The sequence below is a fragment of the Corythoichthys intestinalis genome, chromosome 3, assembly GCF_030265065.1.
Source record: "Corythoichthys intestinalis isolate RoL2023-P3 chromosome 3, ASM3026506v1, whole genome shotgun sequence".
NCBI lineage: Eukaryota > Metazoa > Chordata > Actinopteri > Syngnathiformes > Syngnathidae > Corythoichthys > Corythoichthys intestinalis.
In genome coordinates, this window is record NC_080397.1 from 35,029,643 (window position 1) to 35,047,807 (window position 18,165).

General features: G+C 38.3%; 1 protein-coding gene across 2 annotated transcripts in view; it reads right to left on the bottom strand.

The window, feature by feature from the left end:
* Positions 1-18,165, bottom strand: part of galnt9 (polypeptide N-acetylgalactosaminyltransferase 9) — a 117,996-nt gene that overhangs the window by 95,458 nt on the left and 4,373 nt on the right. Inside the window, exons 1-2 of one of the 2 annotated variants that reach the window (XM_057832312.1) lie at positions 9,556-9,695; positions 6,851-7,031 (exon numbers count right to left, since the gene is read on the bottom strand). In XM_057832312.1, coding sequence (XP_057688295.1) covers positions 6,851-7,031; positions 9,556-9,640 — 266 coding nt within the window. In that variant the 5' untranslated portion in view covers positions 9,641-9,695. Of the gene's footprint in view, positions 1-6,850; positions 7,032-9,555; positions 9,696-18,165 lie in introns of those variants that run through there. The other variant, XM_057832311.1, reaches the window with a different exon arrangement.

Here is an 18,165-nt window from a genome sequence, read left to right on the forward strand (position 1 = left end):
ACGACCCCCTGTTTTTCAAGACTCAAGTTTGAAAAAAGACTTTTTGAACACCAAATTAATTTTTATACAGAAAGTAATTACAGTACATCTGAAACAAATGATTATAACAATATATTTGAGAGAAAAAGCATGTTATTTTGCCTCATTCAAATCTTAATATCTGAACATTTAAATATGTAAACTAAAGTGCAATCACATTCGTAAATGAATGGCTTCTGGTTTTTGAAATGTAAATAAACCAAGCTATTGTGATAAAACAGCAAAATTGCAATAACTGCATTAACCATCAAAGTGAAGTCTAACTGTAACTAGTCTTTAAACAAATCTGAATAAGGAAAAACATTGCAATAAAATAATGCAAACTGGATAAACTTGAGAGCAGCTGAGATCTGTCATGAGAGAACATCGCTTCAATGATATCTGGCGCCATCTAGCGTCGTGAATGGGTATAATGTTTAGACCGCAAATATAAGACAACCCCCACTTTTTCAGTCTTATTTCAATGCAAAAAACACCGTCTTATATTCGGGCCAATACGGTAATTAGATTACTCACTACTGAAGAAAATAACGCCATTATATTCTAACGGCGTTATTAACAACACTGATCACAAAGACAACTTCATGTTCAAAGATCTTGGAAGAGATAGATCAACTGTGAATTAGATTTATTCACTGTTTTCACACATTACATATGGAATCAAGTCACAGATTTAGTAATGTGTAGCAGACTATTTAAAACCATTCAAGTAAAACGCACATGAATGATAGTATTAACTAATATAGTAATTCTTTTTATGCATGTCTGCTGAAAAACATTTGTTCTGTGAACAATTTGGTGACGTTACAATCTTGTCAGCGTTTATTGTTTTTTCCTCCCACAGCCCAAAAAGCCATTATCAGACCAAGGCCGCAGCCCAAGGACAGCAAATAGAGCCTGCTTAAGTCCCTGTTGGTGTCTTGCACGAACTTGAAGGGCAAAAGACAACAACAGGCAAGTGGGCAGTGAATTGGGGATTACAAGCTTTTGTGAAAAGGCTGCAATTATTACTTGGATTGCTTTAGGGGAGACTACAAAGTCAGTCATGGTTCGATCGGTTCCTTTATCAAAACACTAAGAAGAAGCAATGTGGCCACCTTTCGCCGATGAGGAACAGTCTCAAACCAGAAGTATGCACCCATTTATTTTCTATGCCCCTTGTCTTTATTAGGGACACAAATGGGTTGCACCTTAATGACTCTGCATGAGAAGAGCCTGGGTTGTTGGGGCAAAAATAGACAACAACCTTTTTCACCCACATGCACACCGAACAAAGATCACCATCATTTGTAGAGAATCATTCACAAAATGTGTGTAAAAATTAAAAGACCAATATAACCAACCGATTACCATACATTTTAGTATATGGCGGAAAACACTCAGGTGACTTGAAGTTCTGCTCTGAGACCCCCAATTTGGCCAAATTTCAAAATTGTCCTATATGCATACATACATCACTTGAAAGCTTAAAATCTCAATTTTCTGGGGGAAGAAAACATTTGAACAGGAGAGCATTAAAAAAAAAAGAAAAAAAATTAAACAACAAAACCCTAACTGTAGGTGAGAGCATGAGAGAGCATAATCAAAGACGCCATGATTTTATCAAGATATTATCGCATACTTACCTTATTTTGATCCAATAACTCCATGTATGTAGCATGCCAAGTGTCATGACACAGCTGTGAATGGCCATAGCCGGATTTTGGGGGGATTTTATGGAAGAAACATGATAATATGACAAGGGTCATGATGCAGAAATCGCAGACATCAAGGAGTGGTCGAGATTTTCTTTTTCATATATTTACCCTTTTAAATGTTTCTTTTCAGTTTTTCTTTGTTTGGATCGCTTATTTATCATCTAAAATATTGGGGAAAATGCGACAGTTACAAAAAAAATACAATTAAGTGATAGTAGTGAGGTAGATATCCATTACTTATTTACAGACGCCATTTTTTTCATTGTGACGTAATTTGTTAAAAAGTTTAAAATATGCGAGTGAATAATAATGTTGTTTTGTTTTTTTTTTAAACTAAATATTAGACATCAATTAATGATTCTAAGCTAAAAATGACAGACATTTCGAATAATAAATATTAGGGCTGTCAAACGATTAAAATTTTTAATCGAGTTAATTACAGTTTAAAAATTAATCGTAATTAATCACAATTAATCGCAATTCAAAACATCTCTAAAATATGCCATATTTTTCGGTAAATTATTGTTGGAATGGAAAGATAAGACACACGACGGATATATACATACAACATACTGTACATAAGTACTGTATTTGTTAATTGTAACAATAAATCCACAAATGCCATTATTAACATTCTTTCTGTTAAAGTGATCCACGGATAGAAAGACGTGTAGTTCTTAAAAGATAATTGTTATAGTTACAAGTTATAGTAATTTTATATTAAAACCCCTCTTCATGTTTTTGTTTTAATAAAATTTGTAAAATGTTCAATCAAAAGTAGAGTTAATATAATAATAATAAGAATAAAAATATCAATAATAAAAATAGAGTGACCAAAGTCTAAGTTTTACGTGTATTTTGCGTAGCTATTTTGATATGGAATGCCAGTTCATTTTGCATTGTTGTTTAACTGTGTGTCAGAATAGGGCCTCATTACTATAGACTGAAGTGCTTTTCTTTTTGTGAACATTATTTTTTTTTGGAGAGATAGGAATATTATTTTTGTTGTGCTTTCACTAAACGATACTTATGTTTGTTGTGAAGGAGAAGCTTATGCCAATAAACGGTGCGGTCCAAAGAACGCCTGTGTCCACTCGCCTTTACTGTATAACATATATCTGTACATATCTTACCCAAAATACAACAAGAGACACATAATTGCCACTAAAAGAAAGAAAACTTACCGAAATATGTGTGGAGCACAAATAGCAATTTGCATTGCATTGTGAATACAGCATAAACGTCTCACAACTACTAATTCTCCCACGTTTAGAAGAAATAACAGTATGAGTATGGAACGGAGCTGCCCCCAAGCGGCCGGCGGCATTCTCTTACTCTTAATGTCCATAAACGGCCTCATTGTAATCTGTTTGAGGCAATCGGCGAGCGGGTCATTTAGTGCATGCGTTAATTGCGTCAAATATTTTAACGTGATTAATTCTAAAAAAATTAATTAACGTCCTTTAACGCGATAATTTTGACAGCCCTAATAAATATTAACGTGATTAATTTAAAAAATTAATTAACGCCCGTTAACGCGATAATTTTGACAGCCCTAATAAATATAATTACTTAGCTTCTTTTTATGGCTGGGTTGAAACAAAAGCGGTTGCGTGGTGTCTGTTAACGGGGGTCTTCAGGATAAAACGGACAAAATAAAAATAGTTTGGGGGTTTAATGCGCCATGAATCTGCTATAGCAGCATATAAACATATTGTTCTATCAAACACAACAGTTCTTTTGGCTTAAAATACAGCAGTTTATTTTAAAGAGGTGTGCATGGGCAGAAACTGCTTTTTCAGCCTTTAGTGTTTTCTGCCATGTACTCTTTTCTGCCATTCTGTAACAACATTAGAACTGTATGCATGATGTTTTGACCTTCTTATAGTCAGCTTCTTTCTGAAGGAATATAATTTAAAAAGTCCAAAGTACAGCTAAAACATGAAGAGCTGGAAGAGCATCATGCAGCATGTAATCCCAGCAGTGTAACGACCATTAAACCGGACAAAATAGGTTCCATTTAATAGCGGAAGCAGCCACTTCAACAAATCCCAAACCCTTTCTTCCCTTGTACGGAAAACCATTTTTTTTTGTACAGTCAATTAAAAAAGTATTTCCTAAAATCCCTTCTACTTCAGAGGTACTCTCTGCTGACTTTATTAATTAACAAGCTTCATTTTATTCGCCCTTCTCCCGCCTCCAGTGTTGACAATTTTCTCCTTAGAATAAAACAGTGTGAATAAAATGTACTGTTAGCCCTGCTGCAGTCCTAAGAAGTCTCTGTTAACTGTTTGATTCACTACCAGTGTAACATCCCGCGCTACCATTGTTCTATGACACTGTATGATAATACTACAATTCAGTCCAAAATATGCAAAAGTGATATAAATCATTCATTTAAAAATGAATTGCTGATCAGACCACTGGGTTTCTTTTATAAGTAATTCCACTGTCTTGTCGTTTCATTCATGATGATCTTATGTGTCTCATTCGCTGCTCAGCCTTCACCATGTACAGACGCACTCTGAGCTCCTGAAGCACTCTCTTATCTTAACCGATAAGCGCTTAGGGCCAGCAAGCTCAACTCCCAGTATGGCTCCAAAGAATTTGAAACCTGGAGACTTGGATGAAATAAAATCCTCTACACAGAAGCTGGAGGTCTCCTTGACTGGCTTGATTCAAAACCAGAATCAAGAAATCGTCAGAGAGCTCCGTTTAATTCGCGCTGAAAACGAGAAACTCAAGCAGGCGGTCGAGGAGAGAGATGTTGGCATTAAGAGGCTGGAAATTTTGGTTGACGAGCTCGACCAGTGCCGACGCGCAAATGAGCTTATCATTTCTGGATTACAACTGACGCCGGGCCCAGGGGACACAGTGGCGCAACTGGCAATTGCTAAGCTGAAAGAGTATGGAATAAACATGGAACCGCTGGACATCCGTCGCTGCCTTCTGCTCCCATCTGGGGGAGAGGACCGGCAACGGTGCTCATGAAGCTGGCAGACCACAAGACCAAGACTGCCCTGCTTAACAAGCGCCGCCACCTGAAAGGGTCGAAGAAATGCCGAAATTGCAGGAAAAGCACGTCAACTCAAGAAAGCTGGGAAAATAGCCAACACTTGGGTCTCGGATTGCAGGATCCTTGTCAAGATGCAAGATATGAAGATTAAGGCTATTACGAGTCTTGACCAGCTGACTACAATAGCTGGATAACTGTAAATACTACACAGCCGACCAGTATAACAACTCGTGGATGTGGACGGTAAGCTGAAACTTAACGTCTCTACAAGAATCTTGAACTCATTAAGGATTATCTACTAAACACAACAAAGGCTCTGACTTTAATTTGCACGGATATAACATGACACAAATGTATCGGGGATCTAAGGGGTGAGGGGGTGTTGCAATTATGATTGACAATCTCCTGGAATGTATTACAATTGAACTCCTAATCCCCAATTGTAAAAACATAATTATCTGCAGTGTCTACCGAGCTCCTGATTCAAATGTCTAGTTTACTGAGTATATGGAAAAGATACTGTATAAAACGAATAATAAGCATGTTTTCGTTGTGGAGACATTAATCTTGGGATAAAATATGTACAGCATGTTGTTTGATTTTCTCATACATTCATGTGTGATGAAACTGTTACAGTGACCTTGTGTGCGCCAATTGTTGCCACCATGCACACCTCAGCAATGTATCCTTTTAAGAGACTATAAGAAAAGCATTTTGAGTCGCTACTCACACAGCTGTGATAACATGTCACACACATAGCCACAACAAAATGTTCCACAGCAAACAGATGCAAAAATGTCAGGGACATGACAAAGTCATAACCTTGTACACCCTGAAATTAATTGAGCTGCTTGAATGGACGCTTAGTTACTAAACCCAGATTGTTGACTGTGTTATTTTACAGTTTTGATGTATGTTCCATGCCTGAATATGCGTCTTTAGTGGTATGGGGGACGAGAAACTGATAAGCATATGCTTCATCCCGTCCGCCTTTGTCGTCTTCTTTGGTTCCTTCGGGCAAATCATATCACATTTTGTAATTGTCAATGATTGTCAATGATACCGATGATAATGACAATAAAAATTCCATTCATGTGTGTTTAATTTCATATTCTTTGAGCTCTGTGACCGGCTTGCTTGCCTTGCCATCTAAGCTGTTAAAATTGAATTGAATTGGGCTCCGTATACTTCTGTTTAGTCATTGCTAGTTTGCAATGCTGCTTGTGGCATGTTTTGTCCGTGTTTATTTTTCCTGTGTTCTGCTTTGTTTTTGTTTATTTTTTTGTATTTTTTATTTTGTTGTTTGATTTCTAATTTTGGAAAATGTTTGAGTGTGGCTCTTGCCTCCAGTGAATTAGTTTGTATTTTATTTTATTTTTTCCTAATGAAGCACTACGACTTCTTCCTGCCTGTCTTATCAGCCATCACCTTTTCCTTTCACACAACCTGCAGATTTGTCTTCTTAAAGGACACATTAATTAGTCTAAAGTGCTTACTCATGATTGTTTCTTAACTATCATTAGCCATACGTGACACATATGTGGCTTCTAACAGCAAAAATGCTGACCAATGTAGAACCATATTACTTCTGTAGTAAACAACTGAGTTCCAGCTTAATTTGCAATTCAGACAGATTTGTAACACACAAAGTCCCAATGAGAAGCTGAGGGCAGCCTGTGCGTAATTATCGCCATAAAACACCCGCTGTGCAAGAATGTCCCGAAGGAGCCCTTTAACGTTTTACATTTACAAGGGTCAATTTGAATTTTTGTGTTTTATTCATGCAACATTCCAAACATTGCATCTGCAATTCTGCTTCAGCGTGAGGGGACATCTTGTTTTGGCTAGAAGATAAATGGGATGGATACAGTTTTACATTCAAAGTTTTCAAATTTAAATACTGAACGCGTCATAAAGAAGAGAGAGTTGGCTATAGACTTTTTTTCCAGTGTGCTCTCACCATAATGGAGCCTTTTTAGTTGTGCCGAAATCATGCTGGTTTCCAATAAAAAGCATATTTGGGATCAGCAATTGTTGATAGTTGTAGGCACAAACGTGAATTCCAGAAAAAGGTAAAAAAAAACGACAATGGACTTACTTTTTAGGCCTGTAGTCAGGGATGCTCCTGTCCAGGGAAATCCTGTCACTGAGCTGAGCGTTGTAGCCATACTCTTCGTACTTCCCCTCGGCGTCACGGCTGTCCTCCCCAAGTGAAGCGGCAGCTCCCCCCTGACCGAGTCCTCCGGGACCTTCCACTAACCCCATGGGTTTTGCTAAACCTGCCAAAAAAATGACACACAGGATCAGAGGTAGATGCAAACAGAGTGGGCAGATTTAGGTGAGCTGATGCTGCTTGTAGAATGGCAGCTGATTGACATTTGATGGCAGCATGCAGAGACGGCAGTAGCGCTCCAATACAGCAGGATCCCATCCGGAGGGCATCATTACAATGTCTGTCAATGACAGAGCTGCAAAACACTCACTTGGACAAAGACATGTCTGAGCTCCACAGCAGAGAAGAAGCAGAGAGAGACAGTGGTATAAAAGCCAACATGCATAGTGGAAAGAAAAACTGATGAATGAATGATGACTGACTCAGGCACACCTGTCATATGAAGACAGAACTAACGCTATGTGCTAGCTGGATTATGGTTTTGACAGTCACTGGTTGCCAGGAATATTTACAGCACTATATGGACATAAAAATACTTAAAAGCACAGCATATATATATATATATATATATATATATATATATATATATATATATATATATATATATATATATATATATATATATATATATATATATATATATAGTGACACATTTTGTATGAATTGATCACACATACAGTGAAGTATTTTAGGCAAGGCAAGGTTGGGAAAATTTATTTATATAGCACAATTCAACACAAGGCAACTCAAAGTGATAAGAGATAAAATGATTGGTAAAAATTACATTAACTACGAAGAAAGGTCAAACAAAGACAATTGAAACAGAAAATACAATTATACATAAAATGAATAAAAAGCAAATAGCTTGAAATTTGAAATACAGTGGGGCAAATAAGTATTTAGTCAACCACTAATCGTGCAAGTTCTCCCATTTGAAAATATTAGAGAGGCCTGTAATTGTCAACATGGGTAAACCTCAACCATGAGAGACAATCTGGAAAAAAAACCCAGAAAAGCACACTGTTTGATTTTTAAAGAATTTATTTGCAAATCATGGTGGAAAATAAGTATTTGGTCAATACCAAAAGTTCATCTCAATACTTTGTTAAGTACCCTTTGTTGGCAATTACAGAGGCCAAACATTTTCTGTAACTCTTCACAACCTTTTCACACACTGTTGCTGGTATTTTGGCCCATTCCTCCATGCAGATCTCCTCTAGAGCAGTAATGTTTTGGGGCTGTCATTGGGCAACACGGACTTTCAACTCCCTCCACAGATTTTATATGGGGTTGAGATCTGGAGACTGGCTAGGCCACTCCAGGACCTTGAAATGCTTCTTACGAAGCCACTCTTTTGTTGCCCTGGCTGTGTGTTTGGGATCATTGTCATGCTGAAAGACCCAGCCATGTCTCATCTTCAATGCCCTTGCTGATGGAAGGAGATTTTTACTCAAAATCTCTCGATACATGGCCCCATTCATTCTTTCCTTTACACAGATCAGCCGTCCTGGTCCCTTTGCAGAAAAACAGCCCCAAAGCATGATGTTTCCACCCCCATGCTTCACAGTGGGTATGGTGTTCTTCGGATGCAATTCAGTATTCTTTCTCCTCCAAACACGAGAACCTGTTTTTCTACCAAAAAGTTCTATTTTGGTTTCCTCTGACCATAACACATTCTCCCAGTCCTCTTCCGGATCATCCAAATGCTCTCTAGCAAACCGCAGACAGGCCTGGGCGTGTACTTTCTTCAGCAGGGGGACACGTCTGGCAGTGCAGGATTTGAGTCCCTGGCTGTGCATTGTGTTACTGATAGTAGCCTTTGTTACTGTTGTCCCAGCTGTCTGTAGGTCATTCACTAGGTCCCCCGGTGTGGTTCTGGGATTTTTGCTCCCCTTTCTTGTTATCATGTTGACGCCACGAGGTGAGATCTTGCATGGAGCCTTTTTGACAGCCAGAAATCTTGCTTGTTTGTAGGTGACCAAATACTTATTTTTCACTCTAATTTGGAAATAAATTCTTTAAAAATCAAACAATTAGATTTTCTGTTTTTTTTCCTCCACATTCTGTCTCTCATGGTTGAGGTTTACCCATGTTGACAATTACAGGCCTCTCTAATCTTTCCTTGTAGGAGAACTTGCACAATTGTTGGTTGACTAAATACTTATTTGCTCCACTGTACATGTGCCCTAGCTGGGAGCTACGACTAAGCATTAGTATAAATGCTTTTACTGACTGATTGATTTAGATGTAAATGAAGCAAAATAATTAGGACTTCCTTTTTTGTAAAACCGATTGTAAAACAGAAGATGTTTATAAATTGCTGATTTTAATGGAGGCGCCAACGCACTACGTAAAGTACATAGCTACTTATTCAGCTCTATTAGCCCGACATTAGCCCCTAATACTCTGTTGTATGACCCACATAAAGGCAACTTCAATAAAAAAAAATCCCGTTAGATGGACTTACGATCTGCCAGTTTGTTGTCTAACCGTTCCTGTTATCATTTTGACGCCACGGGGTGAGATCTTGCATGGAGCCCCAGATCGAGGGAGATTATCAGTGGTCTTGTATGTCTTGCATTTTCTAATAATTGTTCCCACAGTTGATTTCTTAACGCCAAGTTTTTTACCTATTGCAGATTCAGTCTTCCCAGCCTGGTGCAAGTCTACATATTTGTCTCTGGTGCCCTTCGACAGCTCTTTGGTCTTGGCCATAGTGGAGTTTGGAGTGTGACTGACTGAGATTGTGGACAGGTGTCTTTTATACCGATAATGAGTTAAAACAGGTGCCATTAATATAGGTAACAAGTGGAGCCTCGTTAGACCTCGTTAGAAGAAGTTAGACCTCTTTGATAGCCAGAAATCTTGCTTGTTTGTAGGTGACCAAATACTTATTTTGCACACTAATTTGGAAATAAATTCTTTAAAAATCAAACAATGTGATTTTTTTTCCCCCACATTTTGTCTCTCATGGCTGAGGTTTACCCATGTTGACAATTACAGGCCTCTCTAATCTTTTCAAGTAGGAGAACTTGCTCAATTGGTGGTTGACTAAATACTTATTTGCCCCACTGTATATAGACAGTTGTGAATATGCTGTGATAAACAAAAGCGTTTTTAGCCCTGATTTAAAGGAGCTAACAGTTTGAGCACACATCAGACCTTCAGGTAACTTGTTCCAGAAATGAGGAGTATAAAAACTAAATGCTGCCTCTCCCTGTTTGGTTGTTGTTCTTGGAACATACAGGAGACCGGCGGTTCCAGACGACCTAATGGATCTAGATGCTTCAAAGGGATCCAACAAATCAAGCATGTATTTTGGTCGAGGGCCATTAATTTTTTTGTAGATGAGCAGTAGTATTTTATAGTCTATCCTTTGACTCACTGGAAGCCAGTGTAACGATTTCAAAACCGGTGTAATGTGGTCGTGTTTCCATGTATTTGTAAGGACTCTGGCAGCAGCATTCTGTACTAGCTGCAGCTTCCTGACTGATTTTTTTATCAAGACCTGTAAATATACTGTTGCAATAGTCTAATCTACAGAATATTAATGCTTGCATAGGTTTTTCCATGTCTTGTTAAATCAGAAACCCGTTTTACGGCTATATTTTTAGGTGGTAACAAGCAGATTTAGTGACGGACTTTAGATGCCTATCAAATTTTAGGTCTGAGTCAATAATTACGCCAAGATTTCTGATTTGATTTGTAGCTGTAAGTGTCATTGTGATTGTGCCAAGGTGCGTGTTTATCTTTAATCTTTCCTTTTTTGGCCCAAAAGGGATCACTTCTGTCTTCTCCACATTTAGCTGGAGAAATTATGGCACATCCATTCATTGATTGGACTAAGGGACTATAAACATGCGGGGACACAGAAATGTAGAGTTGCGTGTCATCAGCATTGGTGTGATAGAGATGTCACACTGTTCCATGATCTGAGCTAGGGGAAGCATAGATGTTAAATAAAAGTGGTCCAAGAATGGATCCTTGAGGGACCCCACACGTGAATTTGGTTCGTTCTGACTGATGGCTTCCAATTGAGACAAAGAAATCCCTATCATGCTTTAAGCTTCAATTTCTTATAATTTTGATAATAAAAAATCATGAAAACTAAAAAGAAATTCTAATATCACATAAATACTAATTGAAATGGATGTTGCGGCACAAATGTAATGCCCTTGAAAACTATGTTCGTTTCTAGGCGCTTATTACTTCGAATTTACTATCGAACTTGTGCGACAATGTGTTGTGGCATGGAGGCGATCAGCCTGTAGCACTGCATGGGTGTAACATAAGCCGAGGTTGTTTTGCTAGTTGCCGTCAAGTCATCTACATTGTTTGCTGTGGTTGATGTCTCTTATCCTCCTCTTGGAAAACAGCCCATAGTTTTTTTTTTTTTGACATTCGAGCAACTGTCTAATATTCGTCAGTGAGTCGTGACTCCTTGTGAAGCCCCCACTCCTCAATTTTTAAATAGGTTTTGCGTCACAATTATTTCAAGACTGCAGTTATCCCTGTTGGTAGTGCAACCTCCACATTCTTTCCTTCCACTCATGTTCTTAACATGCTTGGGTGCAGTGCTCTGTAAACTACTAGATTTTTCAGTAATGACCTTTTTTTGTGAAAGGTGCCAATGACTCTTCTAGACATCTGTTAAATCAAAAGTCTTCACCATGATTTTTTAGTCTATCCAGGTGTTCAATGTTATTTGGCTGATTAGGGTGCGAGACAATAAGTAGTAAGTATTTAAGTTTTTAACAATAGTAAAATGTTCTGACATTCTGAATCTTGTGTATTCATTACCTGTAAAACATTATCAACTGAATTACGGCTTTCATTTCAATATTCGTGTAATTATTTGATGTTATTTATTTGAACTTGTACACCATTATACATTTTTTTTTTTTTTAGATTTAACTGTATATTGTATTAAGTGAACAATGCGGAGAGCTACTTTGTAAAGTATGAAAACTAAACATCAGTGATGTTGTGTTGATTATAAATGGTAGAGTCAGAAACAACAAGTTTTAACTCCTGGATGCTTGCCAAAAGTCAAAATTCTCTGTGTGCTCCAAATAGAAATGAACGCACAAGTTCAAAACCCGTAAAATATAGGTCTGATGACATCAGTTGTATTTCATATGTGGGCTAACAGTGAAACGTGCTCATTTCTATTTACAGTTATGCATCTATTTGTGATGTGCATGCATCATACTTTTAGTGACAACGAAATGTGTCTTGGATCTTTAATCTTAGATTTATTTTAGAAGTAGTATGCAACACCAGCAGTACGGAGAATGGGAAAGTCTGCAAGACTGGATTTGAGCCATGCACACATTTTAAAAACCACTGTGCGTCCAGGCCTGAATTTCTTGATGATTCTGAGTCCTTGGTCATTCACCACCCCCAACACATTATGCTGCCTCAGTCTGATGGAATTAATTATGGGATTTTATATGTCAGACTTAAAATACGCCTCTACACCCATTAAGGTGACTCATCATGACAATGACATTGAACAAACGTCACTTTGATGCTGTGGCATTTTTCAAAGTATGAAGCGAGTGAGAGATTTCACTGCATTATCAGGAAACCTTACCTTTCTTCACAAAGGATCGTTCACTTCCTAATGGCTGGTAAATATTTAATATAAAATGTTGTTGAATTGTTTTCATCAACGATGACAATAACGAAAATATTTCGTCAACGAACAATTTTGTCATGACGATGAGGTCACGACGACGTGCTGAAAATGTGTTTTGGGAAACTAAATGATGAGATGGATGCCAGTTGTCGTCTGACGAGACGAGAACAAGATGAAAATCCAGCTTTGTTTCCGTCATAAGTTCACAATGTGTGACATTTTCTTATCGTATGTGTGGTTAGCACGCATTTTGTGATGTGACGTGCCGCAACCCCCGCCCCTGCCCCACACAACCCTGAGCCCATTCAAGGCTTTTGTGAAACATGTGTCAGGTGCTGCTTGGTAAGTTTTGCTTTATCTTGTCTAGACCTTCCATGTTGCTATAAGGCCGAGTTATGCTTCCGCGTCAGACCTGCGCCGTCAAGGAAGACCCGATTTACGTCCCTGCGCCGTAGCCTGACGTGTTCCTATTGAATTTTCAAACCCTAGCGTCGCGTCGACGCATATGACGTGGTGGAAATGGACTGTGATTGGTCCGCTCGGGCTGTTGTTTCCGGTTCAGTGCGAAATCACCACCACTGTAGAATAGAATCAAACATTATTTTTCTACACGCAAAAATGGACCAAGCCTAAGGGAGTATCATCGAAGAGCAAGTCTCGTTGTGTGTGTTCGGAATCGAATGGCCACACGAAGTCGGCCAAAAACTGCCAGCTTTTTATCATTTTATGTCGTATTTTTGGTTGGTGCACTTCATAATTGTGTACATATGTTTGCTGTCAGTCTGTGACTTATTTACGAGTCACACTTCAAATATCTGAAGAATAAAGCACAGGTTTGGTGCCAAAAGAGTTGTTTTGATATTTTATTTAACTTTCAACAACAGACAGTTCACACACGATACATCATCACTGATTGAGAGTGCCTCGGGACTTTTATGATAACGTTAACATCAAGGCTTCCAATGCAGTTTGGGAAGTTCCATAGACCCAGAAATCTGCTATGGCCTCCCACTGGCTGTTTGTAGCACCCGGCAAACAAATCGGGCCGGAGGGCTTTGCAGACCTCGGACAAAACGCTGGACGCAATGCTCGTCGCCAGTTTGAAGCTAGCCGCCACAGCTAGCTGGTCTCCACCCGATTCTAGAGCTCTCTGTGCAGCATCAAAAGTCGGCCAGACTGCCTCGAAACCGTCTTCTGCGTTGCCTGCCCCTCAGCATCAATGTCAATGAGCTGAAGATTTACATTCAAGCGTTCCAGCTTGCATTGTTTATTTTTCTCCTTTAAACTAGACTAGCGGAAGTCAACAAGCATGCCCCAAAACCGTACAAACATAACGCCACACGCCTCTAGTGGCTTGGCGGTGAATTACAAAGCAACGCCTTCCCTCACCGCAGAACTATCGAATGCTCATTGACGCCGTAGTCACAGAGCAGGAGAGTGCTAACTGTCACTAGCGAACTTGACACATGTATGCTACTTCTCTCATACCGTCTTTCGTGTTCATTAAGCTTTTGCTGCTTGTTTTGTGAAATATCGATAGGACTGTCCTTCTCAATAATATTCCGCTCGGGTTCAAATTGGAAGGGCAAAACCAACGACATGTTGATCTAGTTAAAGAGTGACACTGAGGAAGTCCGGCAGCATGTCCATGTGACGTCACTGCCCTGTGACATCAACAACAATGGCGACCTAGTCGTTAATTTTTTGGTTTAAAATTTTACAAATTTCATTAAAACGAAAACATTAAGAGGGGTTATTTTATCAAATTATTATAACTCGTACTAACATCTATATTTTAAGAGTTACATTTCTTTCTATCCGTGGATCCCTTTAAGGTCTGTGATGGGTGATCATCACACACTAAACTAACTTGTAGCGTTAGCCTAGCATTCGCGTTAGCATTGCGTTTGTATTAGCATTAGCCCGTGGATCCCTTTAAGGTCTTTGATGAGTGATCATCACACACTAAACTAACTTATACCGTTAGCATTGCGTTCATGTTAGCATAGCGTTTGTATTACCATTAGCATTTAGCGCGGTGAGTGTCTTCTTAAACTCCTGGAAAAAGTTTTACATACAGTTCGTGGCATCCAGGTGAATTTAATTAATTGCAAATAATCATAGGCGTAATAAGGGTCCCCGGGGATCCCAGGCAACAAGCAACATTGGGGCCCTTTGAGCGTGTGCAAGTAAGGGTGACAGTTGGACTTGGACCAATAGCATATTTAATAAAAGTATAATAACGCCTCGGTCTCATAGAGCGCTTTTTAGGACACTCAAAGTGTCCGACTTCTACTACATTAGGACTAGGGCTGTCAAAATTATCGCGTTAACGGGCGTTAATTAATTTTTTAAATTAATCACGTTAAAATATTTGAAGCAATTAACGCATGCACTGAATGACCCGCTCGCACATGGCCTCAAACAGGTTACAATGACGCTGTTTATGGACATTAAGAGTGAAGAGAATGCCACCGGTCGCCTGGGGGCTGCGCCGTTCCATACTAATGTTTTTCCTTCTAAACGTGGGAGAATTAGTAGTTGTGAGATGTTTATGCTGTTGCATTGTGCTATTTGTGCTCCACACATATTTCTGTAAGTTTTCTTTCTTTTATTGGCAATTATGTGTCTCTTGTTGTATTTTGGGTAAGATATGTACAGAGATATATATGTTATAAAGGCGAGTGGACACAGGCGTTCTTTGGACCGCGCCGTTTATTGGCATAAGCTCTGGCAACTCCTTCACAACAAACAAGTATTGTTTAGTGAAAGCACAACAAAAATAATATTCCTATCTCTCAAAAAAAAATAATGTTCACAAAAAGAAAAGCACTTCAGTCTATAGTAATGAGGCCCTATTCTCACACAGTTAAATAACAATACAAAATGAATTGGAATTCCATATCAAAATAGCTATGCAAAATACACGTACAACTTACTCAGACTTTGATCACTCTATCCTTATTATTGTTATTTTTATTCTTATTATTATTATTATATTAACTCTACTTTTGATTGAAAATTTTACAAATTTCATTAAAACGAAAACATGAAGAGGGGTTTTAATATAAAATTACTATAACTTGTAACTATAACATTTATCTTTTAAGAACTACAAGTCTTTCTATCCGTGGATCACTTTAACAGAAAGAATGTTAATAATGCAATTTGTGGATTCATTGTTATTAGAAACAAATACAGTACTTATGTACAGTATGTTGTATATATATATATATCCGTCTTGTGTCTTATCTTTCCATTCCAACAATAATTTACAAAAAAAAAAAAAAAAGGCATATTTTAGAGATGGTTTGAGTTGCGATTAATTACGATTAATTAATTTTTAAGCTGTGATTAACTCGATTAAAAAGTTTAATCGTTTGACAGCCCTAATTAGGACATAAAACTACAGTAACATAGTACACTCACCGCTGTCTTGCTTCCTTTTCTCCTCTTCTGTTTTTTTTCTTTCTTTTGTCGCTTCCAGAAGGATAACTTCTCTTCATTTTGGATATGCTGGCTGGGGGCCCCAGGCAATTGCCTGGTTTGCCTAATTGGACGCGACGCCTCTGCAAATAATGTGCTGTTTTCCTGCTGAGTGTGAATTATCATCATGAAGATGGTGATGTCCTTGAAGACTACAATTATGTGCTCGTCTGTCAATGTCAAACCTTTTATTTATTGATTGATTTATTCGTGGACTAAAAGTGAAGTTTATAGACAAAAATATTTAGAGAATTGTCGACTAAAACTAGACAAAGATGAACACATTTTGAAATGACTAGCATATGACTAACTTATAAGTGTTTTCGTCCAAAAGACTAAGACTGAGACGAAAATTTAAATTATGCATATTGTAACTAAATGATGCATGACATAGCACTCTTTATCGTGTTTTATGGTTCTACACCATGTTGTTCCAGTGTTCTACAATAATCTCTTTCTCCATAAAAACAGATGAACACAATCGGTATATATCACATACCAATGCTCCACCCACTGCAGTGTAATCGGCATATTTGGATGGCCTTGCAATACTGGGTGCCACTGAAGATTTGTAATTGAGCTGAATAGAAAACAGTCCTCTCCCATGAGAGAGATTCAGCATGCCCTGCCGCAGTCAAAGTGGTGGCATTTTGACAATTATGGGTGGGGCTCACGTCACAGTACAGCCATCTGGCATCACAGCCGTGTCACAAAACAACAGTGATACCCTCCAGAGCCGGAGACACAAGAGAGGAGGGCCTCTATGTCACTGCATGAGACTCGGAAGCAGAACATTGCATGCCAGCTTTGGTTGCTCGTTTTTTTCCTGCTATTTGGCAAACCTCTGCCCTGTTCTTGCATTGTAGGATTGAAAGAAATTCTAATTGTGTGACAAAGGCTATAATAAATAATGGAAAAGTCACATGTTGTATTCTAGACCAAAAAAAAAAAAAAAAATCAAGACTGCATCTAGAAACAACCTGATGAATGAATTCTGCTGCAGGATAGCCCAAGGAAGCCTTTTTTAAAATTGTCATCTAAACATTGTTTATAAGTTTATCAAGTATTTCTATTTTACTGTAATGTATTTGTATTGTATTTGGGGGTAAACCTGTAAACAAGTAGTGTAAAAATGCAAGTGCTTGACTACCTTTGCATCTGCTTCAGTTAAAACTGTAACCTAAGATGCACTTGTGATATGTTCTAATATTTAATAAGTATGCCAATGCCTATATTGAAAACTGACTCATCAACCGATACCAAAATTGTACTGTACATTGACGACTTACTATACCACATACTGGACAATGCATTACTCCATGCAGCACCTCACTTCTGTGATTATTCTCCACTCCTATGTTCATCACTTGACTAAATAGGAATTTTTGCCCGAAATCAACTTTTTACATGCAAACCTTATGCTCTCCCACACCTTCTATGGATACGTACAATACTTTTGTGTACCATTACAAAGCTTCATTGCTTAGTCATTATAAATTATGCTGTATATTACTTAAACCTTGTAAGATATGTCTCAAATTCAACAATGATCTTAGCCTAATTTATGACAAGAGTGATGTTTTGTGCATATGTACAGCTGTGAACGTAATCAATAATCCACTTTCCACTTAGCCAAACAGGTCTGTGTCATTTCCGCACAGGCTGTCATGATCAAACATTTAACACAACTTTGGGCAAACAGTGCCAATAAGGGAAACACTCTCCCCTTCTGAACACATTCCATTACTGTGAGTAGCTGACTGCTGATTTTCAGGTGAGGCACTGAATTCATTATCCTCATTCCTCAAGGCTGAGGAGAATTGATTCCTATCTGCTCGTGACACTGGTTTGTCAGGCAGAGCCTCATCTACATATATTTATAGGTATACAGAGTACTGTATGTGATTCCATCTTGGTTGTGCTATAATGTGATGCCTCGCAGTCGTGAGCTGTACATACTACATCGATGGGCATGGTGAGTTTGATCATTAAGATACTGTCACAGCATCGAGTGTGTGTCAGTGTAGAGGAGAAGGAAGTGTGACATTTCTCATCATGCAATTGCCTTCTTGGAATAGTAGCAGCATGGGTTTCTTTGCTATAATTGGGCATT